Source organism: Gallinula chloropus (assembly GCF_964237585.1).
Source record: "Gallinula chloropus genome assembly, chromosome: 6".
Taxonomy (NCBI): domain Eukaryota; kingdom Metazoa; phylum Chordata; class Aves; order Gruiformes; family Rallidae; genus Gallinula; species Gallinula chloropus.
In genome coordinates, this window is record NC_140091.1 from 22,581,745 (window position 1) to 22,596,216 (window position 14,472).

Sequence of the window (14,472 nt, forward strand, 5' to 3'; positions counted from 1 at the left end):
GCCTGATCTGTCGTCTTCTTTCCACAGTCGGAGTGGTGTCCTCAGCTCAGTTTCGTGTATCACGGAATCACCAGGTTGGAAAAGACCTTTAAGATCATCAAGTCCAACCATTCCCATCCGAAGCTAAACCATATCCCCGAACACCTCATCTACCCTTTTTTTAAACACATCCAGGGATGGTGACTCAGCCCCCTCCCTGGGCAGCCCACTTACAAAGCCAGTGTAGTAACTTGTAGGGGAAACAGTGTGTTTTCTGTTTTCTGACTTAGAGATTTCCACTTCATCACAGTGATCAGACATCCCTCACTGTTCCCTTTTCCTTGATGGCCTTTGAGGTTTGCAGCAGTTCTTCAAAGACATGGCAGGGCTTGTACAATAAGGCTCTCCAGTGGCCTGCTCGAAGTAGGATCCAAGGTAAAGTGAACTTGAGTATAACAAACCATCCATACAGTATGTATATACACACATTACTTCCCTCTGGTCTGCCTGCTTATGCTGCTGCTGAATTTTGCTGATAGGATTTTGACACGTCTTTGCTTATTATTTATTTAAGATTTCTTAGCCTTATTATTGCTGTAGGAGAAATAGTGGTGGATTTGTGTGCTAGAGACTTCCCTCTGAGTCTGAAAAGCCACTTGCTGTCTGTGCTAAAGACAGCTGGTTCTTGTTGGCATTGAACTTCCTTGAATGAAAGCTATGAACTGAGTGTGTGTTGAAGTCTTTCTTATTCAGGCTTCCCTAGATAAAAAAAAGATAAACAGAACCAGGGTAATTTGAAGCCTGAAGCTATTGTTAGGGCTGAGAAGATTAAAGAAGGGATATCATAACGTTCTGGTTATCTTAACAAAATGACATTTTTATGGAAATGCCTGCACATAGTTGCTCAAGAGGAAGGGTTTTGGGAGTGACATAAATCATTGTTCTTCAGGGCTTATTCTGCCCTTTCAAAATTGAGGATCAGGAATCATTTCCCTGAGACCAAGCCCCACGTGGAGCTTTTTTTCTCTTCACTCTGAAGCTTCTACTTCAGGTCTGACCGTGGTCCAGCTGAATCTGAGAAATCCTGGGTTTGTTTGTTTGGGGTTTTTTAGAGTCACAGCGAGGAATAAGCTCTGAATATGTTTTACTTTGATGGCTGGAAACAGTCCTGAAGTTTGAGGCCTTTGGTGGCCCCTGATTTCAGCAGAAACCTTCACGAAGCATTTGGAAAGCAGTGGTCTCTGAAGGACCTGTTGAAACCCTGCCTGCAGCTTGCCCATCAAGGCCCCTTGGGAATCTCTAGACAACAGGGCTGGCCAGGGAGGGTACCCAGGACTTCAGTTGGAATACCTTTCCCCGGTTTACAGAGGGCACTATTGCTGCTGGTTTGTAGTTAAATGAGCTGCTGCTGGGCTCTTGCTGCAGAGCAGATTCTGTTGGGTGGGACTTTGGGAACTTGGCGTTTGTGGATAAAGCTTTCAGAGTGTTGGTGGCACGAAAAGCTGCGTGAAAAGGGACAAACAGACAGACCCGTACTGGGAAGGGCTCTCTGGGGCTGGGTGCTGACTTCTGTGCTGGTGCTTTCCAACCGGCTTCGCAGCTCTAAGTCATGTCCCTGGGTGAGTGGGGGACGTACCCTCATCCCTCACCTTGTGTGGGCAGAGGATACAAAGAGGAATGTCATCTCTGTCCTGACCACGTGAGCATCTTAATATAGAAGCATGGGAACTTGTCCCATGAGTTTGTCACTGCAGTAGAAAGGCTGTTAACTAAACACTGACTTCCTTTACTTACTTTAAATGAGGATTGTAATGCATGGAGGCATATACATTTGAATGTATGCAATAGATAAAAATAACTGCTCTATTCTTCTCTTTATCTTTAGGACTGCTAGGAACACTTGGATGACTGGAATTCAAGATATTTGGTTCATGCTCTTACCCTGAAGTGGAGGAAATAAGTGCAAGGAAGGAATTTCTCTACTTCAAGCAGGTAAATATCTGTACCTCCATAGCTTATATGAAATGACGTTCTTAGTAAACAGATTTATTGTGGGAACTGACCTGAAGTGGAAGAACTAATTTGCTCAGTTACAAAATATTATTTAAAAGGAATTTTAATTATTCTTTTATTTTTATTCATTTAATAGTTAAAGGAGCTGTCACACTGAACTCTGCTCTGAAAAGCTGGGAAACCCCCTTCTGTGTGGAATTGAGAGCCATTTGACAGTTGTGTTGAATACAAATTGAGGCAGAAATGTCTGTCATAGATCCTTATCAACACATTGTGGTAAGTAGCTTTGAACTATCCAGGTATAGTGCCTTGTATAACAAATACCACCACCTACAATGTATCCTGTTAGAAGCTACTGTGAATAAGCACACAGCATTAGAGTTATCATTAATTCCTTAGAGCTTTGGTGAGTGTGGTTAGAGCAGATTTCTTCAAAAAATTATTTGAATGCAGTTTGGAAAATTCAAATTGAGTGTAGTTGCTCATGGAATCTGGGCTCCTAACAACCTCCTGGGTCTGATGTCGTAGTGTATTGTTCGGAAGGACTCGCCTGGTCAAAGTGTTTCATCAGAGTGCTTGTAATTGACTATTTCATGCAAGTTTTTCCAAACACTGGTTGTCAAATTGAACTGTTGTCTACAAAAGTAGCATCATGTGTCGAACTTTCTCTTTTATGGTATTATTGTTTTCTGTTCTTTGAACAATTCTAGTTACCAAATAACTGTATTTTTTCTTTTCATCAGTATGGATAGAGGGGTAAGTTGGAGGGTTTGGATAGTTAGATCTTAAGCTAGTGTGTATCAGTATTTTGATCTTAAGCTAGTGTGTATCAATGATTCAAAGAGAAACTTCTAAATGTAACCTGCAAGCTCTTGGTGTCAGTCAGATGATCTCTGCCACCCGACAACACCCTGCTGCCAAAAGCTCCTGCTCCGTCCTTCCCTGCTCCTTATTCCCACATTCCTGCTATCAAATCTGTGTGATTGGCACCGACCTTGCTGAATAGGCAGAAAAGCAAGTCAGTGCAGAAGATGAGTTCTGTGGTGTCAGAACTGACTCCAGGGAAGGGTAAAATAACCAGGTGAGCTCAGCCTCTGTAAGTAGAGAAGTTGGAGCAAGGATGGAGGGGAACGGAAATGGGAGCAGAACTGCCCTTTGCATGGCAATGCCGTGGAGTGGCTCAGTAGCTTATTGAATGCTGGATTTTGGCTGTGAGGTTCATTTTCATCTCTCTGCTTGCGTGACTTTCCAAAGTAAACACTGGAGCTGCAATTCCTAACTCAGTCTGAAATCTTGATGCTCATATCAAGCACTTTCACACCAGTCACAGAATCTCACAGCAGGAAAAGTGACTGTACTCAAAGAGTTACCATACACTTGTGATAACACTGAGTGCTAAAAATACAACGTATGCTTCCTTGAAATGATCTCTTATCACCTCTGTGGTTTCTGCCCCACGCCATCACGCCGCTTACGCCACGTCTGCAGCCAGCAGATGTCAAACTTGTACTCGCTCTGTAGTGCTGCGAACGCCACAGTAAAGGCAAGTTTGGGGTTGATGTCTGTGTTTAACGGTGGTAAAACAAGCCAGCAGTGTCCTCCTTCCTTGCATTGGTACCCTCTCCTGGATGGAATGCTTGGTTTGATCTGTACCTCTGTGGAGGAAGTCTATGAGACACACAGTTCATGGAATCATTCATATACATGATCTTTTCTAATACCAGTCCGTATAGATCGTCATGAACAAAGAGCAGCCTTAAAAGTTTTCAGAGTTACAGTTCTCTAGCTGTTGGGATGCTGCCAAGGCATGAAGGAACACTGTTAATCATAGAATCATAGAATGATCTCAGTTGGAATGGACCCCAAGGATCACAGAGTTCCAACCACCCTGCCACAGACAGGGTCACCAGCCTCCAGGCCTGGATCTACACAAGGTTGCCCCTGGCCTTGACCACCACCACCACCTCTCTGGGCAGCCTGTTCCAGCCCCTCACCACTCTCTCTGTAAAAAATTTTCCTAATATCTAATGTAACCCTTCCCTCCTTCAGCTTCAATCCATTCCCCCCTTGTCCTGCCATTATCTACCTTTTTAAAAAGTTGATTCCCCTCCTGTTTTTAATGCAAGAGCTGACCCTGTAATTGCTTGAAAAGTGAATGGATTTCCATTTCAGAAACTTTGAGGTTTCTTAATTCCAAAATTGAGATTGCAGGATAAATTTCAGTAAAATTTAGAACAGTCAAGGGCAGCAGGCTCAAACCAATGCAAAAATCTGGACATTTTAATGATATCTGGCATGAAAAGACTCAGAGGAATTCTGTGGTTTCCAATTCTGTTAACTATTATGTGTTGTCTGATCTCTTTTTCTTTTTTTTCCCCCCTCATTTTATGAAGGGCTCTGGGGAATTAGACATTCACAAAGCTGCTGCAGATACAGACAGAATAAAGAATTAAAATGTGATACATCCTCAATTACCTTGATATGGGCAATGAATGTTACAACAGTGGGGAGAATCACTTTGAGAGAAAATTTTTTGTGTGTGTGTGTATGCACAAATCACAGAATCATAGGGGTTGGAAGGGACCTCCAGAGCTCATCAGGTCCAAACTCCCTGCCAAAGCAGGGTCCCCAGGACAGGTCGCACAGGTTGGTGTCCAGATGGCTCTGGAGTATCTCCAGAGAAGGAGACTCCATACCCCGCTGGGCAGGCTGTCCCAGGGCTCCCTCACCCTCACTGGGAAGAAGTTCTTCTGCAGATTGGTGCAGAACTCCCCGTGCTCCAACTTGAGGCCATCGCCCCTTGTCCTGTCCCCACAGACACTGAATGGACATAAGGTACAGTATTCCCTCCCTACTGGTTCAACCACAAGGTTTTCCAAGTCTCCTGGGCAACTATGGTTTAATATGTGCTGTTCACACACCACAGCTCAAACTCTTCCTTCATTCCTCTCCCACTTTTGACTTCTTTCCCCTCTCCCCCAGTAAAATTTCCCTAATTATCTGATTTCCTCTGTTTTACATATCTCTCCATTCGTCCACACATAACAAGGTTACCTTCCCACCACGGGGCTGGGAAGCAGAACGCCAGGCTGAGGCCTCCTGTAACACAATCGGGTTTTACCTCGGAACTTCCCGCCCTCACTGGGGAAGCAGGGGATTTGCATACCCCCAACACAGTACTTTCCATATCCCAGAATGCTGAGTCACAAAACGCACCTCAATCAGGAGATAAACACAAAATACCCCTCAGGAAGCCCAGGTACACACTGATTGCATAATAAGCATTTATTAGTGTTACTTCCTTAAGGACACTGGAGCTGACGAGTAGGTTGGACAAATGAACATGTCTGCCTGTTTTCTTCAGTAGCAGGTTTTTGTAGAGCCCATGCTGCTCCTTCAGGCAGTATTACAGTTAAGCCAGATATTTGCTAAGAGGGCCAGTGGGATTCTGGGGTGCATCAAAAGGAGCATGGCCAGCAGGTCAAAAGGAGGTGATCCTCCCCCTCTGCTCTGCCCTGGGCAGGCCCCACCTGGAGTATTGTGTCCAGTTCTGGGCTCCCTGGTATAAAAAAGCCAAGGATCTCCTGGAGAGAGTCCAGCAGAGGCTACGAAGGTGATTAAGGGCCTGGAGCATCCCCCTCTATGAGGAGAGGCTGAGTGACCTGGGGCTGTTCAGCCTGGAGAAAAGAAGCCTGGGAGGGGATCTGATCAGTGTTTATCAATATCTGAAGGGTGGGACACAGGGGGATGTGGTCAGCCTCTTCTCAGTGTCTGTGGGGACAGGACAAGGGGTGATGGCCTCAAGTTGGAGCACAGGGAGTTCCGCACCAATATGGGAAGAACTTCTTCCCAGTCAGGGTGAAGGAGCCCTGGGACAGGCTGCCCAGGGGGGTGTGGAGTCTCCTTCTCTGGAGATATTCCAGCCCCATCTGGATGCAACCCTGTGCAACCTGTCCTAGGGACCCTGCTTTGGCGGGGGGTTGGTCCTGATAATCTCTGGAGCTGCCTTCCAACCCCTGTGATTTTGTGATTGTTCAGAAAAACCATGTTCAGAGAGTGCATGTTGTTGTGGGTTTCTTCTTTTTCTTTTTTTTTTTTTCTCCTCTCTCCCCCTTCTCTAACTGTATGGAGAAAGAAGTGAAGTGACACACAGTCATGGTTAACCTGGCTGGCAGCTAAACCAACCACACAGCCATCTGTTTCTGTGCTCCCCCTGTCTCCAGTGGGATGGGGAGAGAATAAAAAAAAAAAAACCCAACCAAAAAAACAAACAAAAACTTCTGGGTTGAGATGAAGACAGTTCGATAGGACAGAAAAAGCAAGAGAGTGGTGATGATAAAAGAATAAAAAAAAATGATGCACAGCACAGTTGCTCACTAGCTAAAGCTGATACTGAGCTAGTTCCTGAGCTACACCACCACCTGCTCTCCCCACCCCCAGTGTTATATACAGGGCACATTTTGTATATATTTATATATATATATATATATATGTATGTATATATATGTAGTATGGAACATTCCTTTGGTCACTGGAGTGAGCTGTCCTGGACATGTCCCTTCCCAGCTCCTTGGGCTTCCCCCTGCTCCTCATTGGCAGGGCTGTGTGAGATGCTGAAAAGTTCCCAACAAGTAAAACCTGGGGGTGTTACCAGAGTTATTCTCATCCTAAGCCCAAGCACAGCACTACCCAGCTGACTGAAAGAAAATGAGCTCTATCTCTGCCAAAACCAGGTCAAGCACATGTGTGAAGCTAGGTTGTTTTGGATGATAGGATAGAAGGAAAGGAAGCCATCCAGAGGGATCTCGACAGGCTGGAAAGGTGGGCCTGGGTGAACCTAATGAGGTTCAACACTGCCAAGTGTCAGGTGTTGCACTTGGGCCGGTGGAACCCAGACATATTTAGAGACTGGGAGAAGAGCTCCTGGAGAGCAGCCCTGCTGAGAAGGACCTGGGGGTTCTGGGATGAGAAACTTAACATGAGCCAGCAGTCTGCTCTTGCAGATAGGAAGGGCAATAGGATCCTGGGCTCCATCAGAAGAGGGGTGGCAGCAGGGACAGGGAGGGGATTGTCCCTCTCTGCTCTGCCCTCCCGAGGCCCCAGCTGGAGTCCTGTGTCCAGAGCTGGGCAGCCCAACACAAGAAAGATGTGGGACTGGTGGAGAGGGATCAGAGGAGGCCACAAAGATGATCAGAGGGCTGGAGCACCTCCCCTACAAAGAGAGGCTGAGGGAGCTGGGCTTGTTCAGCCTGGAGAAGAGAAGGCTGTGGGGGGACCTCATTGCAGCCTTCCCGTCCCTGAAGGGAGCAGAGAAACAGGAGGGGAATCAGCTTGTTCAAAGGGCAGAGACTGGCAGGAGAAGGGGGATGGAGTGAAGCTGAAGGAGGGAAGGGTTAGATGAGATCTTAGGGGGAAGTTCTTTCCAGAGAGAGTGGTGAGGGGCTGGAAGGGGCTGCCCAGAGAGGGGGTGGGTGTTCAAGGCCAGGTTGGCTGGGGCCCTGGGCAACCTTGTGTAGATCCAGGCCTGGAGGTTGGTGGCCCTGCCTGTGGCAGGGGAGTTGGAGCTCTGTGATCCTTGGGGTCCCTTCCAACCCAGATCAGCCTGTGATTCTATGATTCTATGATGTAGTTTTTGAGTTAATTGTGAGCTGCTGAGATTTTTTTCCCTGGCTATGAATTTTTCAAGTTATGCAGAAGTTGCTCCACTCAGTGTTGCAACGTTTCAGTGATTTATATATCGTCGTTTCTTTTTCAGAAGTAATTGAGGAGTTGGCAATGTACAGATTTTTATCAAGACTTGCAATGTAGATAAGTCACTTCAGAAAATGCAGCTTAGTCATCTGGACCAGCAAGGACTAAGTTTCTACAGGTATTTAGAGTCAATGCATTTCTTAGGGTATTTTCAGAAGGCATCTAACTTTTTTAGAACTCAGTCTCTCAAAAAAACCTAATCAAAAACGCTTCTGAAAGTTGTGTTGACTCTGAATATGACATTTTGTCCTCTTGGGATCGTGTTTCTAAGGGGATTAAGTGGAAAATTGCCTTAATTTCCCATTGTACTTAAATTACGTGAACAACATTTATTTTGGGGTAAGAAAAGATCTAGGCTTTGAGCTTCCTGTATATCTCTGTGTATTTTCATTTTTACAAAAACTGAGGTTGTTTATTTTAGCACCATTCTGTTGCAGATTTCTTACCAGCATGTGCTTATGACTAAATGCTAATAACTCCCTAAGCCTCGGTGTGTTGTTTTGGGTGAGGTGTGGGGAAAGAAGATAATGGTTTTCCTGCTTTGCCAGAGCTCTGGGTACTCAGGTTCATTTTGGGGGCATACCAGAGCTCAAACCAGATTGACCTTCCTTGGCAGAATAGCAGCAGGAACACTGGGGTTTGCCACTGAGTCATAGAATCATAGTGGATGCTGAAGTGGGTAACAAGTAGTTCTCACAGCAGCAACCCAGTTGTGAGAGAAAGCAGTGATGGTCTCTGTACTGCTGTGAGGACAATACACTTTTAAGTGTTACTTTGGCTTGCTTTGGTGGTAGGTATTTTATTTGGGCATATGAGTTTCATGAGAGGCAAGAAAATGACTTTGCTGAAGTGCTTTTTGTCAGGAAGCGTTTTATAGTACCCCCATTTTACAGCCAGGATGCTGGGGCACCAGAGTTGCATGTGAGTTCCTCATAGCAGCTGAAAGCTCCATCCAGCACACCCATGGCCTTGTAATTACAACTCCATCCTCCTCTTTGTTGCCAAATGCTGAGATCTCTGATTTGTGGTCTCTAGGGAGGACAGGCTCTTTCTTAACAGCTAAGAATAAGGAGAAGGGTGGTGTGTTTGTACTTTGGGCTGTTTCTCTTAATTACAAGGTTGTACGTGACAAAGGAGCTGCATCAGTCTGTGTGAACAAGCTCTGTGGTGTTGTGAAACCCACACTTCAGCAGCTTGACATGTGTGTGAAGGTGGCACAGGCTGATAACACTGCTTTGGGGCGAGAAGCCAGCTGAGCGCATGGGACAGCAGAGGGTGTCGGTTGTGGATTCACAGCTTGTAAAAATCCTTGAAGCATGGTAAACAGCAGAGCACGGCTGTCTTCACAGGAGTACCAGCTATTCCAGACCCCTGCTAAAATCCCTGCTTTACCCTCCTGGGGAGGAAAACTCTGGACATCTTTATTCTGTGTGACAGAGGCAGAAGTTTGTTCGGAGGGATGTGCCACCCATTCATCCCTCTTGGAAGCTGCGATACAAAAAGCGATGGATTTCACCAAGTCAGCATCAGGCAGGCTGTTAAATAGGTGTTGCTCCTTAACAGCTTCGAGTTCTCACCCCGAAATCCTTGCAGTTGGGTTTGATGCTTTTGAGGTGAGGTAACAGCCCTGGTTGGAGACTTGAGTAGAGCCTGGATTCTGTTTGTGCAGTGGTTGGCAATTTCAGATTGCCACTTGTAAGGGGAGAGTTTATGGTGCCCCAGCTTTCCCCTGCCTGGTGACTTGTGCTTTGAACCAGACAACTCCTACGGCTAACAGGGGAAAAATTAGTGTTGAAACTTACTGCTGGGCAGAGAGGCATGGAACAAGCCTCCAGCAGTCAGCACAACATGTGGGTGGTTACAGCCGTAATAAAGATGCAACAGTGCCTGGGTCAGCCAGTGTCTGGGTGATGTCACACCCTGGGTATCGCTGTGGGCATTTCGTGCCTGGGTCAGCCAGTGTCTGGGTGATGTCACACCCTGGGTATCGCTGTGGGCATTTCGTGCCTGGGTCAGCCAGTGTCTGGGTGACGTCACGCCCTGGGTATCACTGTGGGCATTCTGTGCCTGTGCCTTTGCATGCCTCCAGACTACAGGCTTGTGGTGGAATTTGTGCTGGTGTCATTTGTAGTGTTTTTTATGTCTCCTGATGTAGCTGTGACATTACACAGGCCACTGGTGCTATCTTAGAAGAGTCTTTTTAGCTTTTGCTTTTCTTTTTTTTTTTGAGAAAACTATAAACCTATAAGAAACTTACCCTTTTATTTTTGGTCTGACTGTATTTGAGAGATTCAGCTTGGTTCTAGTCTCTGGGTGTGACCGTGGTGTAGGTAGGTACCAGCGAGGCTTGGCTGAAACAGCTGCCTCTGAAATAAGAATGAAAACCACCTGAAGGGCCTTCTAAAGTCTAGCAGGTGTAGTGGCTTAATTGGAGGCATGTGCTGAAAACTGCGTGTGGGATGAAGGGTTTTATTGGCTTATCTCTTCCTCTAAAAAAGGGTTTTTTTAAAAAAAGAGAAGTATCCAGATGAAAACATAGCAAGAAAGCACCAGGCACAGCCAGAACACGCGTATCCCATGTACCGTGTCAAGGGGGTTGTCTCTCACTTCAAAGAAATGTCTATGAATTTCCTCATTCTGGTATTTCCCCCTTTTCCTTCTGACTGTGTTGTGAAAGCTTCTAACATAGGGATAGTAGTTCTGGCCCTAAAACTACAGATCGTAGTTCAGCCCTATAGGCTGCCCAGGGGGGTGTGGAGTCTCCTTCTCTGGAGACATTCCAGCCCCATCTGGACACCTCCCTGTGTGACCTGTCCTAGGGACCCTGCTTTGGCAGGGGGGTTGGACCTGATGAGCTCTGGAGCTCCCTTCCAGCCCCTACGATTCTGTGATTCTGTGACTGCAAGCAGTGTGTGTTTGAATGTGTTTCTCAAAGTTAAGGAGTGGTTAGGAAAGGCAGCGGGTATTGCTGTTTTGGTTTTAGACATGGAACCCTGAGGTAGCGGTGTGTGCTTGTGTTACCCGCGGTCCCATGCCCAAGGTGTGCGCTTTCGTTAGAGAAGCTTGAGCCCCAAGACCCAGGCAGATTGGACCTGCTGCTCCCTGGGGGTATAGCTCAGATGTGAGGCGGTCCCCTCCCAGTCCCCAAGTTTCTCTTGCAGGGGAGAGAGCTGGCACCCTCCGGGTTGTAGCTGTGTGTAAGTCAGTGACAGGGCACTGTGGGCACTCAGCCTGGGGGGGGGTCCTAAGACTGGCCGGTCCAGACACCTGGTCCAGATACATAAACCACCACCAGGCTCTGTACAGAGTTGCTGTGGAGACTGATGTCTGCCTTGCAGTGTGCAGTGGTGATTCTCCTGATGGTAGTCAGTGGGCTTGGTCACGCTTAGGCTTTGTAGATAAGGTAACAATAGATTCACTGACCTCTTTTCAGGAAGGTTTTTAAGTTTTGTTTCTTAATGTCACACCTTTCTCTGCTTCCCTAGTTTGTTCAGGACAGAGCTGCTCTTGGAAAGGCAGCTCCTGATGTGTGCTTGGGCTTTGCAGGAAACAGGAAACTCCAGAAGCTGTGTCAAATTTGCTTGTGCATGTTTTAATAGCTTGTTTTTCACCTTCCCTCCTTTGTCTTAAGGACACTGGCCCTTTGAATATTCATATATACTAAGCAGGTATATCCCATGCATAGCTGCCTGCATCCCTTGTGTGTGCAGTATGTGTGTATCCATTCCAGAACAGATACCCTGCAAGGTTTGCATCCATCGCCCTACGATCACCCCTTTTTTATTTTTTCCTTACTGCACTGAGTTCCCCTGACTGACAAATGCCTTAAAGCAGGTTCTGTAGAGAGGAGGAGTATTCATTGAGATTAGTAGGTGTGGCAGCAGGGAAATTAGGCAACCCCAGTCTAGGGTCTGACCTCTGTGTAAAGCTCCAGTGTGCGGTTCAGCTTTAAGATGCTCTATCCAGTATGAGTTTCACTTACGTTTTGACTGGGTGATTTACCTCTCTCAGTTTTTTGGACAAAATGAAACCTATTTTGGACAGGTGTTTTTTTGGTTCTGGAGCTTAATCATCTCTACCTCTCTGACTTCCAGGTGGAGCACCAGTACTCACACATATTCACTGTGACAGTAAGGAAAGCAACAAACGTGACGAAAGGAGCCATTGGGGACATGCGTGAGTATTTCTCTTTCTATTTTGCTTCTCTTTCTGTGAGGCTGTTGCTGTAGGCAGGAGGAGATCACAAGCTTGTGGTGGGTTCACTAGTTGTTTGTGGGTGCTGGTATTTTTTGACTTGCTCACTAAAGCCAGAGCTCTGTACAGCTCCCTCTCTCCAGCTCGGGAGGCAGATTTGCCCGCGCGTCTCCTTTTCATTGATGAAAAAGAGCTGAGTGAGTTGTAAACAATTTGCCTACGGGCAAGCAACACCTACACTTACGGTTTTTGGCTCAGTTGGAAGTGCTGCTGAGTGTCCCGAAACTCTCATTCGCTTTATCTTCAAAAGGCTGTGGTTTGATGGTGAGAACAGTTAAAAAGAAAGCGCCCACTGAGTCAATGCAGTCAGAATTGAAAAAAAGTCCAAAATGGATAAGCAGATCTCAGGAGAGGGAGGGCTGCTAAGACACCAGCACTTCCCCTTTCTGTGAGGCTTCTGAGCCTCCCCACTTGGTAGCTGCACAGGAAACCACCAGGAAGAATGAGCCATGAAAACACTTGTCTGCTCTTAAGGGGGAAAGAGGGACAGGGTAATATATTGGTTGAATCTAAAAGAAAATAATGCCTCAGCTTCCTTGGCAATGTTCTGCTGGCAGGTTGTGCTGTCCTTTCCCTGGCGCTCCATGTAGAGGGTTGCACAGCCCAAGACTTGCAGGCTGGGGCTGGGAGGATGAGTGTGGTACCTCGCTCCTGCTCACTCATCAGTCTTCTTGGACTTGTGGCTGTTTCTCACCCAGCATGTTCCTGGAAATTGCTTTCAGGTCAAACTCCAGCAGCTGCTCTGACACACAGCCTTGCTTCAGTGGGTTAACGGATTTTTAGCCTAACTGCTGCCCACCACTGATACTGAACTTGGGGGATAAGTGGGAGGGACAGCTGGAAAGGGAGTGTTCAAGAGCCCCGAGTACGAGGGTAGAGAGGGGAGCCCTTGCAGGAGGGAAGAAGGAATTTGGGGTCCGTTTAGTGCCTGCTGTGGGCTGGAGGAAAAGGAGGACACAGAAGGGTGTTAAATCCTGGTGGCCTCTGAGAGGGTCTTTGAAGAACAAGGCCTCAGGAAAAATGCAGTAGAGAATGAACAAGGGACCCACAGGCTTGTGTGCGTAAGGAGCGGGGTTAAAGGGCAGAGATCTCTGCCGTGAGACAGTGGGGAGCATGGGAAGGGAAGAAAGGGAACCACATGATATGATATTCAAGGAAGCTTGTAAAGGGTGAAGAAAGACACAAGACCAGGGGCTTGGGACTTTTTGGTGAATTTGTGTGTGTGTGCTTTCCTCTTCCACCCTCCCCCCTGACAAGTATGGTCTTGTAGTATAAATTCCAAATATTATGTATTAATGTAATTGATATAATTTTTTTCTAGATAAAACTCTTATCTTGCCAAATCATCAAACCCAAAAGCTCCTGAGGAAGAACTCAGTTTGATAAAACCTGACAGAACTGTACTCACAGCCACTGAAACCTGCTTGGTTTCCTGTCTGAGGCAGCCAGGAGAGCTCCATAGCCTGAGGCACCCACACTTGGGGCATCTCTGGCTGAGCTTCTGGGTGCCTGGAGCTTGTTCTTGGAGTCCTGGCACATCCCTGCCCCCCCCTCCACTCCCCCCCGCCCCCCACCCTGGAGTGAAAACAGATTGTTGCTTCTGGTTTTGTTTTGGGAAAATGAAAAGTGTTTGTAGTTCCCATATATATACAAAGCTTGGTGTGTTGGGGCCTGGAAGCTACATGATCAAACCACTAATCATCTTAATTACCTAAGAAAGATCTATGAAGCTGTGAGCAGTGGAGGGTCTTTGCAGTTGGTAGTGTCAGGCTGTATATCTGTATCTAGTTTGTTTTTTGTTTAATTTGCCAGAACTGTAAATTGTGGAAGGAATTTCTGGACTTTTAATTGGGTTTCTGATCTGGAGGATAGGAATGACTGCCAGGGAGGGTGGGATACATAATGTGAGACGCAGTGATGGGAGTGAGCACCTCAGTGTTGCTCTCCCATGGTGGATGCTACCAAAATAATGACTGTTCTGTTAGGTTTCTTCTGTTTTACTCTGCTCTAGTTTGTGTAGACTGCTCTGTGGGCAAGAGAATTAACCTTACATCATGGTGGTGATGGTGGTCCTAGGGAACATGAGAGATTTTGTAGAGTGTTTTGCTTTTTTTTTCCCCATATATCAGTCTTTCTAAGGCCATCTGGAATAGCTGTGAAAGATCTGAGTAAAACTAAGTTTATGAAATACTTGGAAGTGCTTATAATTTTGGTGGTGGTATGATATTTTTAATTGTTTTAAGAGGTTTTGAGGTCTACCTCTGCTCAAGGAGTTTGAGGTGAGAGATCCAGCGTGTGTGGTGGCCCAACTCTGTGGGTACATAGAGGGCCTGACTTCTCTGGTGTGGTTAGCCTTCCTCTGTATCTGGGGTGATGAACAGTGTTTGAAGCAAGTTCTTCAAGGCTTCTTGAGCTCCTTGCTGATGGGGAGCATGAATGGCTGTACCATCCTTAAAGCTGGGCAGGGGATGCCCG

At 46.5% G+C, this 14,472-nt stretch overlaps 1 protein-coding gene across 1 annotated transcript in view; it reads left to right on the forward strand.

Moving 5' to 3' along the window:
• Positions 1-2,235: 2,235 nt before the first annotated feature.
• The window catches only part of PLA2G4A (phospholipase A2 group IVA), a gene marked incomplete at both ends in the record, with an annotated part of 76,166 nt that continues 63,929 nt past the window's right edge, over positions 2,236-14,472 (forward strand). The window contains 2 exons of the mRNA XM_084265962.1: positions 2,236-2,268; positions 11,838-11,919. Of these exons, the coding sequence (XP_084122088.1) occupies positions 2,236-2,268; positions 11,838-11,919 (115 nt within the window). The remainder of the gene's footprint in view (positions 2,269-11,837; positions 11,920-14,472) is intronic.